Source organism: Vipera ursinii, assembly GCF_947247035.1.
Source record: "Vipera ursinii genome assembly, chromosome: 3".
Taxonomy (NCBI): Eukaryota; Metazoa; Chordata; class Lepidosauria; order Squamata; family Viperidae; genus Vipera; species Vipera ursinii.
The window spans coordinates 208,135,675-208,155,674 of NC_139516.1; the positions used below are offsets into that span (position 1 = coordinate 208,135,675).

The window sequence follows — 20,000 nt, forward strand, 5'->3', positions numbered from 1 at the left end:
TTGATGAACATGTTGAAGAGCACTGGGCCCAGAACAGAGCCCTGGGGCACCCTGACTACACCACACAATAATGATGTTATTTAGCCTGGTAATGAGGTTAGGCAAATGTGGGAGCTGAAGTCCATACATCTTAAAATGGTCAAGGTTGAGAAACTTTGGTTTAGCTCTAAGTTATTATAAGTCCCTCCAATCCTCTCATTTAGTCTCCAGTTATCCTCACGGCATCAGAAGACAGAAATGGTCAAAAATGGTCAAAATTCAGGAGTGACCTAGCAAGTCTCCACCCTTTTGCAAAAACCCCATGCAAAGTAGGGGGCGGGGCTCCTATCCCGAGCAAGTACAGGAAGACACGACAAGTCCTGGACTTACAACTTGTTCATTTAGTGTCCCGTTTGCAATTACACTGAAAAAAAGGGGCAGCGGCATCCTCCTGGCCCCATGATCAAAATCCGGACGCTTGGCAACGGACTCGTGTTTATGATGGTTGCACTGTCCAGGGGCCCTCCGACAAACGAAGTCAACAAGGCAGGCAGACTTCACTTAACAGCCGTGCGACTAACTTCACAACTGCAGTGATTCGCTTAACAACCGTGGCGAGAATGGCCATAAAAGGGAGCAAAAGCCACTGAACCACTATCTCGCTGAGCAACAGTGATATCGCTGGTAAGTCGATATATATATTTATATGTGTCAAATACTTGTTAACTATTTAGATTACCTTGCTAGGCCCCAAACATGGGGCAAATCTTTATTTCCTGTTTCAGCCTATCTTGAAGGCCATCGAACAGGCCGTAGTCACACTGGTGACAGCTCATATATTTTTTATGTAAACTACTAACAAAGAATTAAGACTGCATTTCAGTCTCCCATAATTCTTTGTTAGTAATTTATATATATATATATATATATATATATATATATATATATATATATATATATATATATATATATATACACATATATTTGTGTAAATTACTAACAAAGAATTAAAGGGAAACTGAGATGCATTTCTGACTGAAATGCAGTCAGAAATGCATAGGCTGTTTGGGGCCTAGCAAGGTAATCTAAATAGTTAACATTTGAAACATATATATATATATATATATATATATATATATATATATATATATATATAAACATGCTGGGTCCCAATTCTTGGAATTAAGGCACTCGACCATTGAAGAAGTCACTAACATTCATCTAAATTTCCCTTCTCAACGTAAAGCCACACACACAGGACGCAAGAAGAGGAAAACCAGATCGGGAAAAACCTGTTGAAACTGCCCCTCGGAAACACCGTCTCGATAGAAAATAATCCGCGTCGGCTTGAATCGAGTCGATTTGTAAAACTGGATCAGCAGCTCCCGAACCATGGCAGCCAAGTCTTGAATGATTTCTTGGCGGTGCTGCTGGACCCTCACAGTGGCACAGTAGCGATTCGGATGGGCATCCATGCTGCCTACAACCTGTGGAGGGAAGCCAGGGTGTCTCTCGTGAATAGGGGGAAAAGAAGGGGGAAAAAAAAAAGCAAGCGGCGGACCGTGGAATTTAGCACACAGCAACTTTTAAGGAACATTCCCCATCCGGCACCACCTGTGTGGCTGAAATAAAGCCTGTAGCAGTTCAACAGGTGAATGTCTATAGCCGTGGTGGCAAACCTATGGTACCGGTGACACAGGTGGCACGCCGAGCCCTCTCTGTGGGCACGCGTGCCGTCGCCCCAGTCCTAGGCCTTCAGATGGGCTTTATAAAACCTTTTCGCTTTAGGCCTCCGCTGCCGTGTGCAAAAAAAAAAAGGCTCAATCAATCAATCAACTTCCCATCGTCCTGTGCGCTCCCATAGGGAGGGCCTCCTTAGGGTGCCGCAGGTCAGGGAATGCCGGCGGGTGATCCCCAGAAGGAGGGCATTCTCTGTGGGCGCGCCTGCCCTTTGGAATGATTTACCTGTGGAACTCCGGACTGCCCCCGACCTGCGCTCGTTTCGCCGGGACCTGAAAACCTGGCTTTTCGATCTATCTGGCCTGGACTGAGGGGGTTTTTACTTTCAAGTTTTTTAACATTGTTTTATTGTTGGGCTATTATTAATTTAATTCTTTTTAATTCTATTTTTTATCTTAATTTTATATTGTCTTTTCAATATTGCCCTGTAAACCGCCCTGAGTCCTTCGGGAATAGGGCGGAATAGAAAACTAATAAAATAAAATAAATAAAATAAATAAAAATCAATTTCAACTTCTCGCGGGGGGGAAAAAAAGTTCTCGCAAAGTTGGAATTGATTGAACTTTTTACTCCCACCCAGTCTGCCCTTACCACTGCAGCCATGCTCACCCAGTTGGCCATACCCACCCAATTGGCCATACCCACCCGGCCCCCAATGATACATAAGTGGGTCTTGGGTTGCAGTTTGGGCACTCAGTCTCTAAAAGGTTTGCCATCACTGGCCTATAGGGAGATTCTCAGTCATCCAGGTCATGGTTATCCCAAAGGTGCTTTTTCACGAGGCAACTGGACTTTCTTTTGTTTTTATTTCTTTCTTTCTTTCTTTCTTTTATTACATTTATATACCGCCCTTTCCCGAAGGACTCAGGGCGGTTTACAGGGTAATTAAAAACCAAAATACAAAAGTTAAAAACAAGTTTAAAAAAAATTAAATTTGTCCCTGTATAAGTAAAACTCCAGTTAAAATAAGATTAATTCTCAGCCTGGGCCAGAGAGCTCGAAGAGCCAGGTCTTCAGGTCCCGGCGAAAAGAACGAAGGTCGGGGGCAGTCCTGAGCTCCACTGGCAGCTGGTTCCAGAGGGCAGGTGCCCCCACTGAGAAGGCCCTATCCCTGGGTGTCGTCCGCCGGCAATCTCTTACCGGTGGCACCCTGAGAAGACCCTCCCTGTGGGAGCGCACTGGACGAAGGGAACTTGATGCCGGCAGCAGGTGTTCCCTCAGATATCCCGGACCCTCACCATTTAGGGCTTTATAGGTCATCACCAGCACCTTGAATCTCACCCGGAGGGCAACCGGAAGCCAATGCAGCTCGCGGAGTAGAGGTGTTACATGGGAGTATCGGGAGACCCCCATCACAACTCGCGCGGCCGCATTCTGCACCAGCTGAAGCCTCCGAGTGGTCCTCAAGGGCAGCCCCATGTAGAGAGTGTTGCAGTAGTCCAAACGGGAGGTCACAAGCGCATGAGTGACTGTGCGTAGGGCATCTCGGTCCAGATAGGGTCGCAACTGGTGCACCAGGCGAAACTTGGCAAAAGCCACCCTGGTCACGGCTCCTATATGGTCTTCAAAATTGAGTCGTGAATCCAGGAGGACGCCCAAGTTGCGAGCGTTTCGCTTCCCGTCCAAGAAGTTTCTTCAGCTCTGACTGAAGAAGCTCAGCCATCCAGTCAGAGCTAAAGAAGCTCCTTGGATGAGAAGCAAAACGCCTCCAGAGAAAAATAAAAAGAATTTCCGGTTGCCTCGTGAAAAAAAGCATCTTTGGGTTCAACAGGCTTATCGATACAGGAATTCCCAGCCAGCCTGTTGTTTAGGAATTTGGGAAATGACAATTCTATTACGCCTGGAGTTCGTCACATTTTTTGGGGTGGGTGGGTGGGTGGGTGAATAGGGGCAACCTATTCTCCAAAGCACCAGACGGCAAGACAAGAAAGAATGGCAACTAACCAAAGAGAGAAACAACCTAGAACTAAGGAGAAATTTCCTGACAGTTAGAACAATTAACCAGTGGAAGGATTTGACTCCGGAATTTGTGGGTGCTCCATCACTGGAGGCTTTTAAGAAGGGACTGACAACCATTTGTCTAAAATGGTATGGGGACTCCTGCTTGAGCAGGGGGCTGGACTAGATAATAATAATAATAATAATAATAATAATAATAATAATAATAATAATAATAATAATAATAATAATAATAATAATAATAATAATAATAATAATTTTATTTATATACCGCCCTTCTCCCGAAGGACTCAGGGCGGTGAACAGGGCAGATATATAAAAAATACAAAAATACAAAAGTTAAAAGAAAATTAAACATATGCCCAACTAAAAACAATAAATACATATATTAAAAATGACAATAAAAACCCAACCCATCCCCCATCAGGCCAGGCCGGCTTGTTCAAATAAGAGTGTCTTCAGATCGCGACTAGATGACCTCCAACGTCTAGTCCAGCCCCCCTGCTTGGTTATTCTGTTCTTTTTATAACACTGGGACAGGAGGACACAAGACACGAGCCACAAAGCCATCAAGGATGAGGTGATCGCAGACACAGAGAGAAGAAAGAAAAAATGATCCATAAAACCACATTTTCCAAAAGCACACCCACTAAATAAAGCCAGTGAAGCAGAACTGCCACAAAAGCAGGACGACTATTCTAAAGAAAGACAGAGTTGTTTTTTTTAAGGCAATACCAAGAGACGACTCCTTCAGAAACACTTGGGGCAAGGGATAGAGGGGGGGGAAACGAAAGATGCTTCGGTAGGAAAAAAGAAATAACATCAGATAAAATGCAAATATAGTAATGAAAATACAGGCGAAATTAAACATTGCTGCAGTACATCTATCAGTATTCAGCTAAGGGTGTGGTTGTCTTTTGTTCTTTTGTCAGGCGCGTGTTTTAACGTTCCAGCAATTTTTTGTTTTGCTTTTGTATAATTTTTTTTGTTCTTTTCCTTTTTGGAGTTTGCATTTTAATTTTTTGGAATAAAAATTAAAAGTCAAAAAAAAAAGAAGAAAAAAAAGAGAGTGGAGGCGATAAATGTCTATTTTACTCACAGCAGCAATAGATGGCTTTTTCCCGTCTCCAGCTGGTGGATGAGTGACATCTGCACCCAGGAAGATGACAGGCTGCTGAAATACTGGAGGCCTAATTAAGAGAGAGCATAAAAAAGTATTTGCACAACACAATCAAGGAGGCAAGCTTACCTTTGTGGGTTCTCCAGGACACTAAAGAGCACCCGTTATACAACTGTGTTCTGCCAGCACGTTTCCATCTGAGGACAGGCCAAGAGCCTTGGGCACCATCTCTACCAGCACCACATTTTGACCTAATGAATTTTGCCCCACTTTATGACTTTTCTGGCCACATATGTTAAACAGTCCTAAGTCACTTTTTTCAGTATAACTTCAAACAGTCACTAAATGACTATATAGTCAAGGACTATACTTGTAATATCTTTTTATACCTCTATTATACCCATGTTTCCCCAAAAATAAAATCGGCTCTTTTTTTTTTTTGCCTCCAAGAGACACAAGGTCTTATTTTCGGGGTAGGCTTTACCTCACCTCTGGCACCGGCAGCCCCACCCAGCCGGTCCACTTCTTCTGGGGCCGAAGTTCTGCAGCTGCATTCAGGCCTGCATTTTGCAGTCAGGCCTTTTTAGAAGGCCTAAGCAGCCGAGTACCGAGGTCTTGCAGAACCGAGCTACAGATTGAATCCATAGCTCGGTACTCGGCTGCAGAGGCCTTCCGGAAAGCCCCGTGACTGAGAAATGCAGGCCTGGCTGCAGAAGAGGCCTCTGAAGAAGTAGGCCTGCAAGGCCTGGCTGCCAGTTGAGTGGGTGTGGGGCAGCTCCACGCCCCCTGCCCCAGCTTGGTTTTTAGATGTGTGCCTCGCCACAAAACTTGTCTTATTTTTGGGATAAGGCTTATTTATTTATTTATTTGATTTATATACCGCCCTTCTCCCGAAGGACTCAGGGCGGTGTACAGGGCAATAAAAATAAGAATACAGGATATAAGATTTAAAGTTAAATGATTGTGCCCAATGTAGTAGGTTAGTTGAAATGTTATATTAGGCCCACCCAAAAAAAAATCAAGCTAGGGTTACTTTCGGGGAAACACGGGGTATAGTCAAGGACTATATTTGTAATACCTTTTTATACCTTTATAAGTCTCCTCTTTTAAGATGAAAAGAGTCAAACGATATAGGTTTTCGTTATTTTGCAGAAACGTAGCTTCAGCCCTGTTGAAGATCTGTTGAAGATCTGGAATTTTTTGTAACTCTGGACGGGTCTCCAGTCAAGCCCCGTTACAAGCTGTTTGGGCACTAACGCTGCCAGAGGCTGCTACCAAAGAGACATAATCAGCAGACCTGCTGGAAAAACCTACAGTGACTCATAGAAGAGTTAGGCACACAACCCAGTTAGTTCTCCTGGGCCTTCTGGCGATAGTATTTCAAAGACAAAGGGACAATCAAATCGGGCTTTATGGTGGGGAAATCTGTGCTACCGTGTGGAGGGCGACCACTGGTGCCGAGCGAGTTTAAAATACGATGCGTGGAAACCAGAGATTCTCCTGGGCTCAGAACTAAATGATGGAAGAAAAGCATTGGGAGCCAAGAGCGGGCGGTTGTTGTTGTTTTTTTCCTTCAGCTTTAAGTGTTCTTTTGAGGAAAGCAAAACCTACAAGTCATTCACGCTCCGTCGTATGGATGGAGAGAGATGCTGGTGCATTAGAGAATGATAGCCAGCAATGAGGACTGCTGGGAACTGTAACTGAACATCTGGGATATCTAAAGTTCCCCCATCCATTTCCTACTTATTGCTAAACAAAACAAGGGCAGTGATATGTGACTACTTTTCAAACTGGCCTAGAAGCTCCAAGCAGCTGGCCAGTTGTTTGGACACACACACACATACACACACCAAAAAAATCAAAGCATGTTTATTTGTTTCTTGCCTTTATTAGTTTGATAAATAACTCAAAAGGTGGCTAATATGCCTAATATTCCTTTCTCCACCTATTCTTTGCATCGGCTGCAGTGGCTGATCTTCACATTTAAAATGTTGTTGCCATGAAAATCCAGGTTACTTAATTTCTAAGTATTTCTACAGTTACACGATGTAGTTGTTCCTAACTGACAAGTCAAATTATGGTGTCAATAAACCATGGTTAAATTATAAAGTAGCACAATGTGAGGGCCAGTAGGAGACTTTTCTCTCCCTCTTCCCTTTTCAAACTGTTGTATCAACCCAACATGTAATAGTTTAAGTCTTATTCTTTTTTCAGAGTCAACAGCCCAGCCATGAATGAAATTTATAATTATTTTTTATTTTGGCTTCCTCTGCTTCAGCCACAAAACTAGTCACAACTGGAGGGTTGCCTGGTGCAATATAAACAAGAGGCCTTCACAACTTCCAGCTTGATCCCTCAAAATGCAATTTAAAAGTTTAAGATTCTGCCTTGTTATAAGGCATTAATTAAGATCTAACCACAAAACCAAAACAGTTTTTTTTTAAAAAAAATGCTGTAGGATAAAATTACTCCACGTTGAAGAGAACTGTTTTCCTGGATTTTTTTTTAAAAAAATGCACATTATTTGCAAATTGAGTAACTAGACAAATTATTCAGCCAACAAAATGAACGAACAAGATGCTTTCTTTCTTCCACAACACAGGGCTTAGTGGATACTTATTCATACCCTGAAAACCCTTACCTTCCTTGTGGCAATAAAATGTTATTAACTCCTCCTAGCTTGACATTGATCTTCAAGCACAGATTGGAAAGTGTCTGGGGGGTCGTCCTTTGCACATTTTTCATCTGCACACACTGCGTGGCCATTCCCAACACGGTATCACCCACACGCTTCACTTCAGCTGCCGAGTCAGAGAAACGAGAAGAGATTCTGTTCAACAGATCATGCTGATGCTCTGATGGCTACTCTGACTGCTTAACCCCACCAAGCATCATGGTTCTGACTAATGAAACACCTCAAAGAACCTTCAGGCATTGTTTACCCTAAAAAGTCCCCTCCCTTCAGTACCTAATATTGGCACAACTCCCTCCTCCAATTAGCAATCATAAATTACGTTCTCCAATCAAATTTGAAGGGCAAAGCTTCCCTTCCACACCAGGGGGTGCACTGCCTGTGGGTAGAGGTAAGCCTGTTATTTGCAGATCAGCCACCAGGGGTGTGCTGTCTGTGGGTAGAGACAAGCCTGTTATTTGCAGATCAGCGACCAGGGGTGCGCTGTCTGTGGGTAGAGGCAAGCCTGTTATTTGCAGATCAGCCATCAGGGGTGTGCTCTTCTGCGTGGGTGGAACGTGCCATTTCTTATCTTATTAAAAACAACATTCTCCCTCCTCCCCCCAGCTTCATCTAATTCTAATAGCAAAACAATTTAAAGGAAAAGGCTGCCTCTTATATTGTCGAAGCAAAAACATCCAATGTTTGCAGCGTTGACACCCAGCACCAACTGTAATCTCTTCTCTCTATTGCAGCATCTTCTCATAATGCCCTTCTGAGATAGAGTAGGGGACTATTAAGGAGAAGGCCACGGACCATATAACACCTATAGAAGAATTGTAGCTCAGGATTGAAATGAGGGGTCATTGGTAATCTCTGAGCGCAGTTGTTTTCTTGCAGAACGTTTCATTACCAAACTAGGCAACATCATCAATGCTAGCAAGGGGGTAGAGCTTCTTCTTTTATTTACTAATGGCTTGCACTGTCAAGTGTGGGTAGAAGTGGACTGGGTTGTTGTTTACTGTTAGCTTGTCTGTCTTGAGTTGGTAGTTATTTGACTGGGGTATTTTTTGCCAAGTCCACCCTGACCAAAACCTTTTTCAGCAACAAGACATGTCCTTAATTAGCCGCTCACTCAGGGTTAGTTGTCTGAGATGGGAAGCTATATTTAAAAAAAAATACTCTCAATGTAAAAAATAATAATTATCTCCCTTTGGTTGAGAATTCTAAAGCAGGTTTAAGAACTGGGGTCTTGTCATCTTAGAAATCTTTTAATTAGTACTTTTGTTTACGGAACTTGATCTATTTCCTCTTCTGATGTGAATTTACTGAAGCACAGTGTAGCTGTTAATACAATAAGTGCTTTTCTTTAACTTCAAAAAAAAACCAACTCTTTATCTGTTGTCGATGGGAGGCAGGTATGTTCGAAATGAAAGGTAACATTTAAGCTTCCACCACTAAGAATTTATGATACAACGGCTGCTAGATCTAGACATACACCATCATGCCACCCTTTCAATCGTTTCTCCATTATTTATTTATTTATTTATTAATGGGATTTATATCCCGCCCTATCTCCCAAGGGACTCAGGGCGGCTAACAACAACAGAACTTCAAGGTCTCTGTACAGTAAATTAAAAATAAAAATTTAAAATAAATTAAAGAATAGAGTTAGAGTTGTAAACATAATTAAAATCCCTGTCAGTCTAGGTCAGCCAGGTGGAAAAGGAGTGTTTTGAGGCCGCGGCGAAAGGACTGGAGATCTGGGGCCATCCGAAGCTCCGGGGGGAGCTGGTTCCACAGGGCTGGTGCTCCTACAGAGAAGGGTCTTCCCCTGGGGGTCGCAAACCGACATTGTCTAGCCGACGGTACCCTGAGGAGGCATTCTCTGTGTGAGCATACTGGGCGATGGGAATTCGTTCCCGGTAGCAGATGGTCCTGCAAATATCCCGGGCCTAAGCCATGTAGGGCTTTAAAGGTAAGAACCAGCACCTTAAATCTCACCCGGAGGGCAACCGGTAGCCAATGCAGCTCACGTAGGAGGGGTGTAATATGGGAGTATCGGGGTGCTCCCATCACTACCCATGCAGCCGCACTCTGCACCAGCTGAAGCCTCCGGGTGGTCTTCAAGGGCAGCCCCATGTAGAGAGCATTACAGTAGTCTATACGGGAGGTAACGAGTGCGTGGGTGACTGTACGTAGGGCATCTCGGTCCAGAAAAGGGCGCAACTGGTGTACCAGGCGAATCTGGGCAAATTATCCAACCATCGTCTTCTAACATCGATAGAATTCTGGCATTTTCACATGCAGCCTTCTTTTTCTGAAGGAAAGGCTGTTCAGCCAGATATGCTGCAATGCTACATGTATAAAGCTTTCTTCTTGTGACATTTTAGAAGACAACGCCCAGCTAAGCTATCAAGCTTGCATTGCGCTATAGCTGACGAGCGTCCCAGATCAGGCACTTCCAGCGTTAAGGTGGAAAATAGCTCATAACCCAAATAAGAGAGGGAGCCAAAAAGAGAGAACCCACTCAAGAAAGTGCCTTGAGGATCAGAGTGAACATTTACAACAGTGTTTCTCAACCTTGACTACAGGAAGATGCGTGGACGTCAATTCCCAGAATTGAAATGGCTGGGGAATTCTGGGACTTGAAGTCCATGCATCTTCCAGCCTTCAAAGTTGAGAAATTTACAGCAGGGGGGTCTTCAAACTTGGCCCTTTTATGACTTGTGGACTTCAACTCCCAGAATTCCTCAGCCAGGCACATGTGCCTGGCTGAGGAATTCTGGGAGTTGGAAGTCCACAGTCATAAAAGGACCAAGTTTGAAGACCCCTGATGTACAGTAACGCAAAACGTGACCGAGGCGTATTTGTTGCTTAGACTGACCATAAACAGGTGTTTTCCCAGGTAAAATGACAACCACAAGCTGCAAGCCAGCATAGGTGTTCTTCAGGTGACGGAACATGGGTTCCACACTGTCTGCTCCTTGGGCATATTTACAGAAGCAAGGTTGGCCCTGGATGGGCATTCCTGCATCTCTGGATATCTTCCTCAGTTGTTCGGTGAAGGTTCTGGAACATTCAAAAGTACCAACACCACATTTTAAAAGCAGGAACCAAAAGTTGCACATAGCCGTGTTACAGAGGTGACATTCTACGCTCCGCAGTTGTGGATTCCCAGCTCTGGGATCCAATTCTGCCAATTCTTTTAGGCGAGAACAAAAACAGCCCCATCCGCAGCGGATCTATGAGACTACCGCTTTAATCCTTTCCTTCCAAAACAACATTAGGCCAGGAAGCTTGGAGCAGCCCCTTCACTGCCTACTTAAGACTTGATGAGGAAAAATGATTTACTCAGGACCATGGAGAAAACTCACAGAACAAAAATATAGCGCATTGAAAGTAAACCTATAAAACCATCTGTAAAATTCTAATGACACACACAAGACATAATTCACCCAGGGTATAATCACTACTCCCAACCTAAGCCTGCAGGAACTGCAATTAGTAATTAGTAAATTTTACTAATCAATTTGACAGTCTTTTTTTTAAAAAAAATCATCTTTTGACGAGAAGTTCCAGTGTCCGGAGTGTGATGGTGCTTGGGGCGCTTGGCAACCAGCCCGTATTTATGTCTCTTCGCAGCGTCCTGTAACCCTATGATTGCAATTTACGTTTTTTTGCCAAAAACTAGTGTTCACGTCCTATTTCCAGCAAAAAGCACTCTTTGCAAACAGTGGGTTCACTTAAGCAACAACTGCGCTCACTTTATGACTGCTGCATTCGTTTCACAACTGCTCCAAAAGATGTCCTAAAAAATCAGGTCGGTCCAGGGGCGGCCTGCTTAACGACCGATACAATTACAACCTTAACTCCAGTACAAGGGCTACTCGTAGAGGAATTGGCAAAAGAAACCGTGATTGCGAAGAGACACAGAGAACAGCTTAGAGAAAAGAGCGGGCGACTTGGGAAAAATCGAGAGACGGGAGAAAGATGTCACTCAAGCGCAGACTCACTTAAGATGGACTTCCGTGCACTGACGCTGGGGGGCGAAGCAAGCGATGGCCCACACTTTGATTTCAATGCCAGTATGAAACTGTTTGTTCCTCATATCCCAGACCCCCTGCACTGGAGTCGCAATTGCTTTGTTCTAGAGAGAGGGAGGGGGGGAAAAGTTGAATGAGACAAACACCCCAAACAAAGCTCTACTGTGCAGCAGTGTCCAAGAACATCCGTCTTTTGATGCCAAACACCAGGATGGAAAAGAGGGGGAAAAACAAAGCAACGCATGGAAATTAATCAAGGAGAGAAGCAACCTGGAACTAAGGAGAAACTTCCTGACAGTGAGAACAATTAACCAGTGGAACAACCTGCCTCCAGAAGTGGTGAATGGTCCAACACTGGAGGTTTTTAAGAGGAGACTGGACAGCCATTTGTCTGAAATGGTCTAGGGTTTGCTGCCTGAGCAGGGGGTTGGACTAGATGACCTCCAAGGTCCCTTCCAACTTTATCATCATCATCATCATCGTTATTGTTGTTGTTGTTGTTGGACTAGATGACCTCCAAGGTCCCTTCCAACTTCTATTATCATCATCATCATCGTCGTCATTGTTGTTGTTGTTATTATTATTATTATTATTATTATTATTATTATTATTATTATTATTATTATTATTATTACTACTACTACTACTACTATTCTAGGAAGTGAAGTCCAGAGGTCTTACTAGTACTACTACTATTCTAGGAAGTGAAGTCCAGAGGTCTTAAGAGTTTGCCAAGGTAGAGAATTCTGGGTTAAATGTTGAATTTGAAGGCGAGGAATAATTTGGGTTATAAGAATTTGCTAGTCCTGCCAGGTGTAGCTCCATCAAATGTACATAGTAATAAAACCTAACAATACAGATAACTTTCAACAGTGGCAAATACAGGTAGTTCTCACCTTACGACAATTCTTTTAGCAACCGTTCGAACTTAACAAGACTGGAAGTTTTTAAAGAAGAGACTGGACAACCATTTGTCTGAAATAGTATATAGGGTTCCCTGCCTGAGCAGGAGGATGGACTAGATGACCTCCAAGGTCCCTTCCAACATTATTATTATTATTATTATCATTATTATTATTATTATTATTATTATTATTATTATTATTATTATTATTATTATTATTATTATTATTATTGACACCCAGACAGAGTGTTCAAAGCTCTCCTTGGTCAGACATACAGGTAGTCTTCGAATTACAACCGTCCATTAAGTGACCCTTCAAAGTTGCAATGGCACCTAGGATTGCTTTTCACCCTTGTGACTGCTGTTGTAGCATCCTCCTGGTCACGTGATCGGAAGCTCGGCTCCGGTTCATATTCATGACGGTTGCGGTGTGTCCCGGGGGAGGGGGAGGTCACGTGATCCCCTTGACCTTCTCCCAAGCAAAGTCAACGATCGTGTGAGTAACTTAACAACCCGCAGCGATTCGCCTAACAATTATGGCAAGGAAGGCCACGCAATGGGGTAAAACTCACTTAACTATTTCACACAATTTTTGGTTCAGTTGTGGCCGTTAAGTCAAGGGGAGGGCGTTCTCTGTGGGAACGCCTGCCCTATGGAATCAACTGCCAACGGAACTCCGGACTGCCCCCGACCTTCGTTCATTTCGCCGGGACCTAAAAACCTTGGCTCTTTGAGCTATCTGGTCTGGATTGAGGGGTTTAATGTTTTTAAATTGTGATTTTAATTTTTGCGGCTAGACTTAATTTAATTTAATTTTTATATTGTATTGTTTTTAAATTTTGCCTTGTAAACCGCCCTGAGTCCTTTGGGAGTAGGGCGGTATATAAACCGAATTAATAAATAAATAATAAATAAATAAATAATGGACTGCAGACCAAAGAACAAGCCACACCTTAGTGCAGGGGGTAGGCAACCTTGGCTCTTTTATGACTGGTGGACTTCAACTCCCAGAATTCCTGAGCCAAGATGGCTCAGCTTGGAAACCTCTCCCTTTTCTCTCAGCGTGGCTGGCTCAGGAATTCTGGGAGTTGAAGTCCACCAGTCATAAAAGAGCCAAGGTTGCCTATCCCTGCAAAAAGGGCACAGTGGAAAGTTAGAACGGGAGGCTTGAGTGCACAACTGCGTCTCTTGATGCCTTCTCCTAAAACCCAACGTGTTGCATGTTTATTTCAGTTCTTTAGGTCAGGGATCCCCGACCCCCAGGCGTGGACTAGTACCGGGCCGCGGCATGCCAGCAACCGGTCCGCACAGACAAGCACAGACCCATCCGTGGGATGCAGGCAGCACACAAAACCACGGTCCGTGGAAAAACCTTTCTCCACGGAACCGGTCCCTGGTGCCCAAAAGGTTGAGGACCTCTCTTCTCAGTGCCTTCAGGACATGCCCATGAGACCTGAGACAGACAGGTTCCCCCTTATTAAGGCTTCCCCACTTGCAGGCAATTCCTGTCTGCGGGAACTTTATACCGACATTTAACCCCAGAACATCTGCAAGCCATCCAGCTGGACACTGCGTAGCCCATCTGAAATCACAGGAAATGGGTCATTCCAACTCTGACTTTGGGCCCACGACCAACAACTCAGACGAGAACTTGAAGCCCAGATGCCACCTACCCGGCCTCCGTAGAGAATCGAAGGCGGCTGTAACACTCTCCCCGTGACGTCCGTCATTTCATCTTTGACCATGATTCCAAACTCGCGAACGAAAGGGTCGGTATTAAAACTTGCACTTCTCATCTAGGAGGGGGAGAAAAAAAAAATCCTTCATACAAACGTGCATCTCAAACAAACGGATTAGTTGCAACGGGAAATCAATTCTGAACTCCTCAGTTTTAAAGCCTGAAGAGAGTTAGCCTACGCAGCCTGCTCCCAGTTCTGGTCACCACGATATGAAAAAGGTGTTGAGACTTTAGAAAGAGTACGGAGAAGAGCAACAAAGATGATCAGGGGACTGGAGGCTAAAAGGTATGAAGAACGGTTGGAAGAACTGGGTTACGTCTAGTCCAGGGGTAGGCAACCTTGGCTCTTTTATGACTGGTGGACTTCAACTCCCAGAATTCCTCAGCCAGCATGGCTCAGCTTGGAAACCTCTCCCTTTCCCCTCAGCATGGCTGGCTCAGGAATTCTGGGAGTTGAAGTCCACCAGTCATAAAGAGGCCTAGGCCTAGGTCAGAGGTAGGCTACCTTGGCTCTTTTATGACTGGTGGACTTCAACTCCCAGAATTCCTCAGCCAGCATAGCTGGCTGAGGAATTCTGGGAGTTGAAGTCCACCAGTCATAAAAGAGCCAAGGTTGCCTACCCCTGGTCTAGTCTAATGAAAAGAAGGACGAGGGGGTGACAGGATAGCAGTCTTCCAATATCCGAGGGGCTTCTACAAAGACGAGGTGGGGTCAACCTATTTTCCAAAGGAACAGGACAAGAAGCAAGAGATAAAAACGAACCGAGGAGAGTAGCAACGAAGGGAGAAATTTCCTAACGGTGAGAACAATTCACCGGTGGAGCAGCTGGCCTCCAGAAGTTGTGGGTGCTTCCATGACTGGAGGTCTGTAAGAAGAGATTGGACCAACGTTTTGTCTGAAAGGATGCAGGGTCTCCTGACCGAGCAGGGGGTTGGACTGGAAGACCTCCAAGGTCCCTTCCAGCTCTGGTTATTCTGTGTCCTATGTTCTGTGCCTGCAACAACAGTCTTGGTTTTTCTCTATTTTTTCCCTCAAAATCTTCAGCCTCCAAGACCGCGATTTTTCCCCCCCTCTCTTACTCCTGGAGAAATATTGTCTATAAAAAATCTGACTGCTGGGAGTGGAACTGTGGGAAGACATTCCGTGACGTTCCTTCAGACTTGGGAATGGACACCTGTGCCCGTAGGTCCCCTTCCTACTGTTCCAATAAGAGAGAGAAGGGAGCCACTGCAGAGAGTACAGACGATGCCCTTGAGGGACAGAGGGAAGCTCCACTACCAAGGCAACGAGCAGAGAAACAAGATTTGAACCCAGGCCAAGAAAGCTGTTTACAAAAACATCTCAACAGTCCCCACCCCTTAATCCTCCTGAGGAGAAAAGAGGGTAGAAAGAAGAGCAGTCAGACTTGCAAAATTCTGCTCCTATAGCTCTCCTGATCAATCAAAGCAGCTTCGGGTCTACACAGCATCCGTTTTCCACGTCTGGTCTACCTCGCAGGGTTGACGCTCACCAATTTGCTGATCTCTTCCTGACGATCTGGGGCCGATCTCGCCGTGGCTCTAATCATAGTAGAGGTTTGATTGTCTGTCAGCTTCTTAATGCATCTCTGTCCTGCAACTATATTGCATACCTGAAACAGCACAGCCAAAAAAGTTACCGTCAAAGTATTTTGGGGGAAAAAAAATAAAAATGACAGCATGCTATTTCTTGGGCTGCCTGTATTATAGTCTTCGACCAACGACCGTAATCGAGCCCAGAATTAATCATAAGTCGTGATGGTCATCAAGCGAGCCATGATGTGACCAACCTGATTTTACAACATTTTTTTTACATCAGTCATTAAGCAAGCCCCACAGTTGCTAAGTGAACCCATTCTCCACCATGGCTGTTTTTCATTGGGAACTGGAAATAATGCCAGTTTCCAGCCAAAAAAGAGCTGTGAATTGCAGTCAGATGATCGCGGAATGATATAAACCAGGGGTCTTCAAACTTGGCCCTTTTATGACTCGTGGACTTCAACTCCCAGAATTCTGGGAGTTGAAGTCCAAGAGTCATAAAAGGGCCAAGTTTGAAGACCCCTGATATAAACCATCATAAATGCAAGGCAGATGCCAAGCATCTAAAATCCGTGGACCATGGGAAAGGGGGAGGGGGAGGCAGAAGCATCAGAACTTTGGATCCAGGTCGTAAGAAACTATTTTGGACTCTTGTCGTAACTTGGAACAGTCACTAAGCGAGCAGCCGTAAGTCAAGGGCTACCTGGACTCCCATTTAAAGGACTGATCAGATACTTCCTAGCTTCAGCAGTGCTAGTCGTATGCCAACCGAATTTTCCTCTGAGGCGTCACAAAAGCATTGTTCCCCACAGTGTCCAATGCACGCCCTTTTTAAAACACACACAGACACACACAAACAGAGACACACACACAAACACACAAGACCAGTAACTGACAGGCACATCTTCTGGTTTTGCTTGAGTGAGAACAGAAAAGGTTTTCGTTAAACAACTTCAGAAACAAAGGGAGTCTTTGCACGGACCGTGTTTTATAAACACTTCTGCGTCTCCGCCCTTCCCCTTTAAGACTTGGAATAAATTTCATCAATGGCTAGATAAGCAAGTTAGAGAGAAAGGAATGTGATATGCAATTTTGAATTTATTTGAGTAAGAATGATATCATACATCAAAAATTTAGTATTGTTTTTGATCATTATACCTATCAGTGTGTGTTAGCTTTATTATCTTTATTTATGTACATTTACCCAGACACCATGCTGTTTGCCAAATTTTGAATGTTATTGGGGGAAACCCCAACCCTCACCCCCACCCTTCCTATAAGGTAAAGGTAAAGGTTCCCCCGCACATGCGTGCTAGTCGTTTCCAACTCTAGGGGCCGGTGCTCATCTCCGTTTCAAAGCCGAAGAGCCAGCGCTTGTCCGAGGACGTCTCCGTGGTCATGTGGCCGGCATGACTAGACGCCAAAGGCACACGGAACGCTGTTACCTTCCCACCAGAGTGGTCCCTATTTTTCTACTTGCATTTTTACCTGCTTTCGAACTGCTAGGTTGGCAGAAGCTGGGACGAGTAACAGGCGCTCACTGTTACACGGCACTCGGGATTCGACCCGCCAAACTGCCGACCTTCTGATCGACATGCTCAGCGTCCCAGCCCACTGAGCCACCGTGTCCCTTCCTATACCCTATCCCAAACCCCCATTTCCCTACCCTCCTTTTTAACCCTATAAAAACTAACAAAAAAATTTCAAAAAAAAAGATGGCAGCCTGGTAGTGTGAAAAAAAAAAGCCAAATCATGACGAAACCTGTGTCTTTGAATCAAAATAAAGAGAAATAGATGAGCGGGAAGGGGAGGGGAAACGCCTCAACGGCGACAAGATTACCTCTAAAGGAAGGTAGGTGTGTTTTTGCTCCTGTCCAACTTGTAAACATGGAAGGTGAGGATAGCGCAATACCAGTTTGTGCCTGTCCTTAAAATATTGAGCTACCGTGCATTCAACAGTCTGGCCACTTTCCTGCTGAAGAGGAAACCTGCAGAAAGGCAAGTTCAAGGGGAGAAAGAGACAATTTAGTATTTCTACAAGTCACAAGTCACGTCATGGACTTTAGAGCACCAGGGACCGGTTTCGTGGAAGACAATCTTTCCAAGGGGGAGGGGGGAGTACACAACCTAGATCGCATCTTCGCTCGCCCAGGGCTCACCTCCAGCTGTGCAGCCCAGTTCCTAACGGACCACGGACCGCTACCGGTCCGTGGCCCAGGTGGTTGGGGACCTCTGGTTTAAGAGGTTGTCCGATCCAATGCTAACCAACTGTTTAATGAGGGCACAGTAGTTCCAACGTAGAATCCAGCAAACCTCGGAACGCACGTTCCTAAATAATTTGTAATCTCCTATTCTGAATATACACTTTTTTTTCTAATCTCTTGTTTTGTGATTCAGTGGCCACATTTCATCTAACAGCTAATCTGGAAACCACAACCAGAATTAACATGTTGAGTCTACTCAAAATGCATCTCAGGTTCGAACCAGGGGTGACATGATAGCAGCCTTCCAATAATTCAGGGGCTGCCCCAGAGAAGAGGGAGTCAATCTATTCTCCAAAGCGCCCGAAGGCAGGACAAGAAGCAACGGATGGAACAACTAATCAAGGAGAGAAGCAACTTAGAACTAAGGAGGAATTTCCTGACAGTGAGAACAATTAATCAGTGGAATGGGTTTTCTCCAGAAGTTCTGGGTGCTCCATCACTGGACGTTTTTAAGAAGAGATTGGACAGCCATTTGTCTGAAATGGTATAGGGTTTCCTGCCTGAGCAGGGAATTGGACTAGATGACACCCCCCAACTGTGTTGTTCTGTTATTCAACTTCTAAAAACAGGATTTACCAAGCATTTCAATCAAATGAACAAGTCCCAATGGGTCAAAATAAAATCTTCACAAACAGGATACCACCTCCGTATGAAAAAAAACCTATTCCCTCAGATCAGAATTTTTGAAACGGGAATACGGAAGAAAGCTATATGATATATGTGCTTTTTTTGGGGGGGGGGCTGATCATTTATCTGCTGAGGAGATACAGGATCCCAAGCAATGTAGTTACGCAAGGTGCTGGTGATGACCTATAAAGCCCTAAATGGCATGGGTCCGAATTACCTTAGGGAGCACCTGCTGCCAGCATCAACCTCCCATCGTCCTGTGCGCTCCCACAGGGTCAGGGAGTGCCGGCGGGCGATCCCCAGGGGGAGAGCGTTCTCGGTGGGCACGCCTGCCCTATGGAATCAGCTGCCTGTGGAACTCCGGATAGCCCCCGACCTTCACTCGTTTCGCCGGGACCTAAAAACCTGGCTATTTGAGTTAGCCGGCCTGGATTGAGGGATTTTAAGGTTTTAAATTTTAAATTTTAAACTCTTTTGGGGGCTATTAATTTAATTTGTTTTAATTTGCCCTGTAAACCGTCCTGAGTCCCTCGGGAAAAGGGCGGTATATAAATCTAAACAAACAAACAAACAAATAAATAAATAATGGTTATTTTTAGGTAACTGCAAAAATAAACAAAAAGTCGAATATTACGTTTGGTGACTTGCTGGTCTTCTCGTAACGTTGCAGACTCGGTATTTTCTTTTCATCTGTCCACAGTGAGTGATTTCCACCTTCAGGCCTAGTAGCACAAGAACTGAATCATTATTTGGTCTCGGACAGAGAGAGAATTCACAACAGTGCAGGCCGTCCTCAAGTTACAGCCTTTCGTTTAACACTCTTCAGTTATTACAACGGCAACTGAAAATAATGACTAACCGTCGGGCTTTGCACTTACAACCTACTGTTCTGTACCAACCTGCTACCGGCCCTGCAGAAAAGGCAGGGACAACCCCTTTTAAAAGGAGACAAGAGGCTGGAACTAAGCCTGCCAAATTTATGGATACAAAAGCAAACAGAACAAGACACGAACCATGAAACAGGAGCTATTCAAGCGGTTGCCTTCAGCAAACCAGCCCTCCCACGCATTCCCCTTTTATACAGTTCTGGGCGTGGCTTCTCTCTGCCTCCTTCCGAGGTGCCCCATTGCCTTCCTCTGTTTACTCCTGATTGACTGCCTCCTGCGTCGGGCGTCCTTGAACAGGGCCAGCTGTGGGTCATCTTCATCCACGCTGTCAGGCTCACACAGCTGGGTCTGCGTCGTGACCAGGTGGGAGGGGCCTGGCTGAGGGCTCTCATCAGCAAGCTCTCCAACACCCCCCTCCTCCTCCTCTGAGTCGTCCGACCCAACTGCCGAACCCACAGGCTGACCCTGAATCACAACACCTACTCGGCATCCTCTCAGTCACATGATC

The 20,000-nt window shown here is 44.8% G+C and overlaps 1 protein-coding gene across 1 annotated transcript in view; it reads right to left on the bottom strand.

Annotated features, from left to right (window-relative positions):
- The window catches only part of AGO2 (argonaute RISC catalytic component 2), a 55,281-nt gene that overhangs the window by 9,524 nt on the left and 25,757 nt on the right, over positions 1 to 20,000 (bottom strand). Inside the window, exons 7-15 of the mRNA XM_083360143.1 lie at positions 19,240 to 19,327; positions 17,555 to 17,702; positions 15,669 to 15,788; positions 14,093 to 14,215; positions 11,486 to 11,619; positions 10,357 to 10,541; positions 7,440 to 7,599; positions 4,778 to 4,868; positions 1,272 to 1,466 (exon numbers count right to left, since the gene is read on the bottom strand). Coding sequence (XP_083216269.1) covers positions 1,272 to 1,466; positions 4,778 to 4,868; positions 7,440 to 7,599; positions 10,357 to 10,541; positions 11,486 to 11,619; positions 14,093 to 14,215; positions 15,669 to 15,788; positions 17,555 to 17,702; positions 19,240 to 19,327 — 1,244 coding nt within the window. The remainder of the gene's footprint in view (positions 1 to 1,271; positions 1,467 to 4,777; positions 4,869 to 7,439; positions 7,600 to 10,356; positions 10,542 to 11,485; positions 11,620 to 14,092; positions 14,216 to 15,668; positions 15,789 to 17,554; positions 17,703 to 19,239; positions 19,328 to 20,000) is intronic.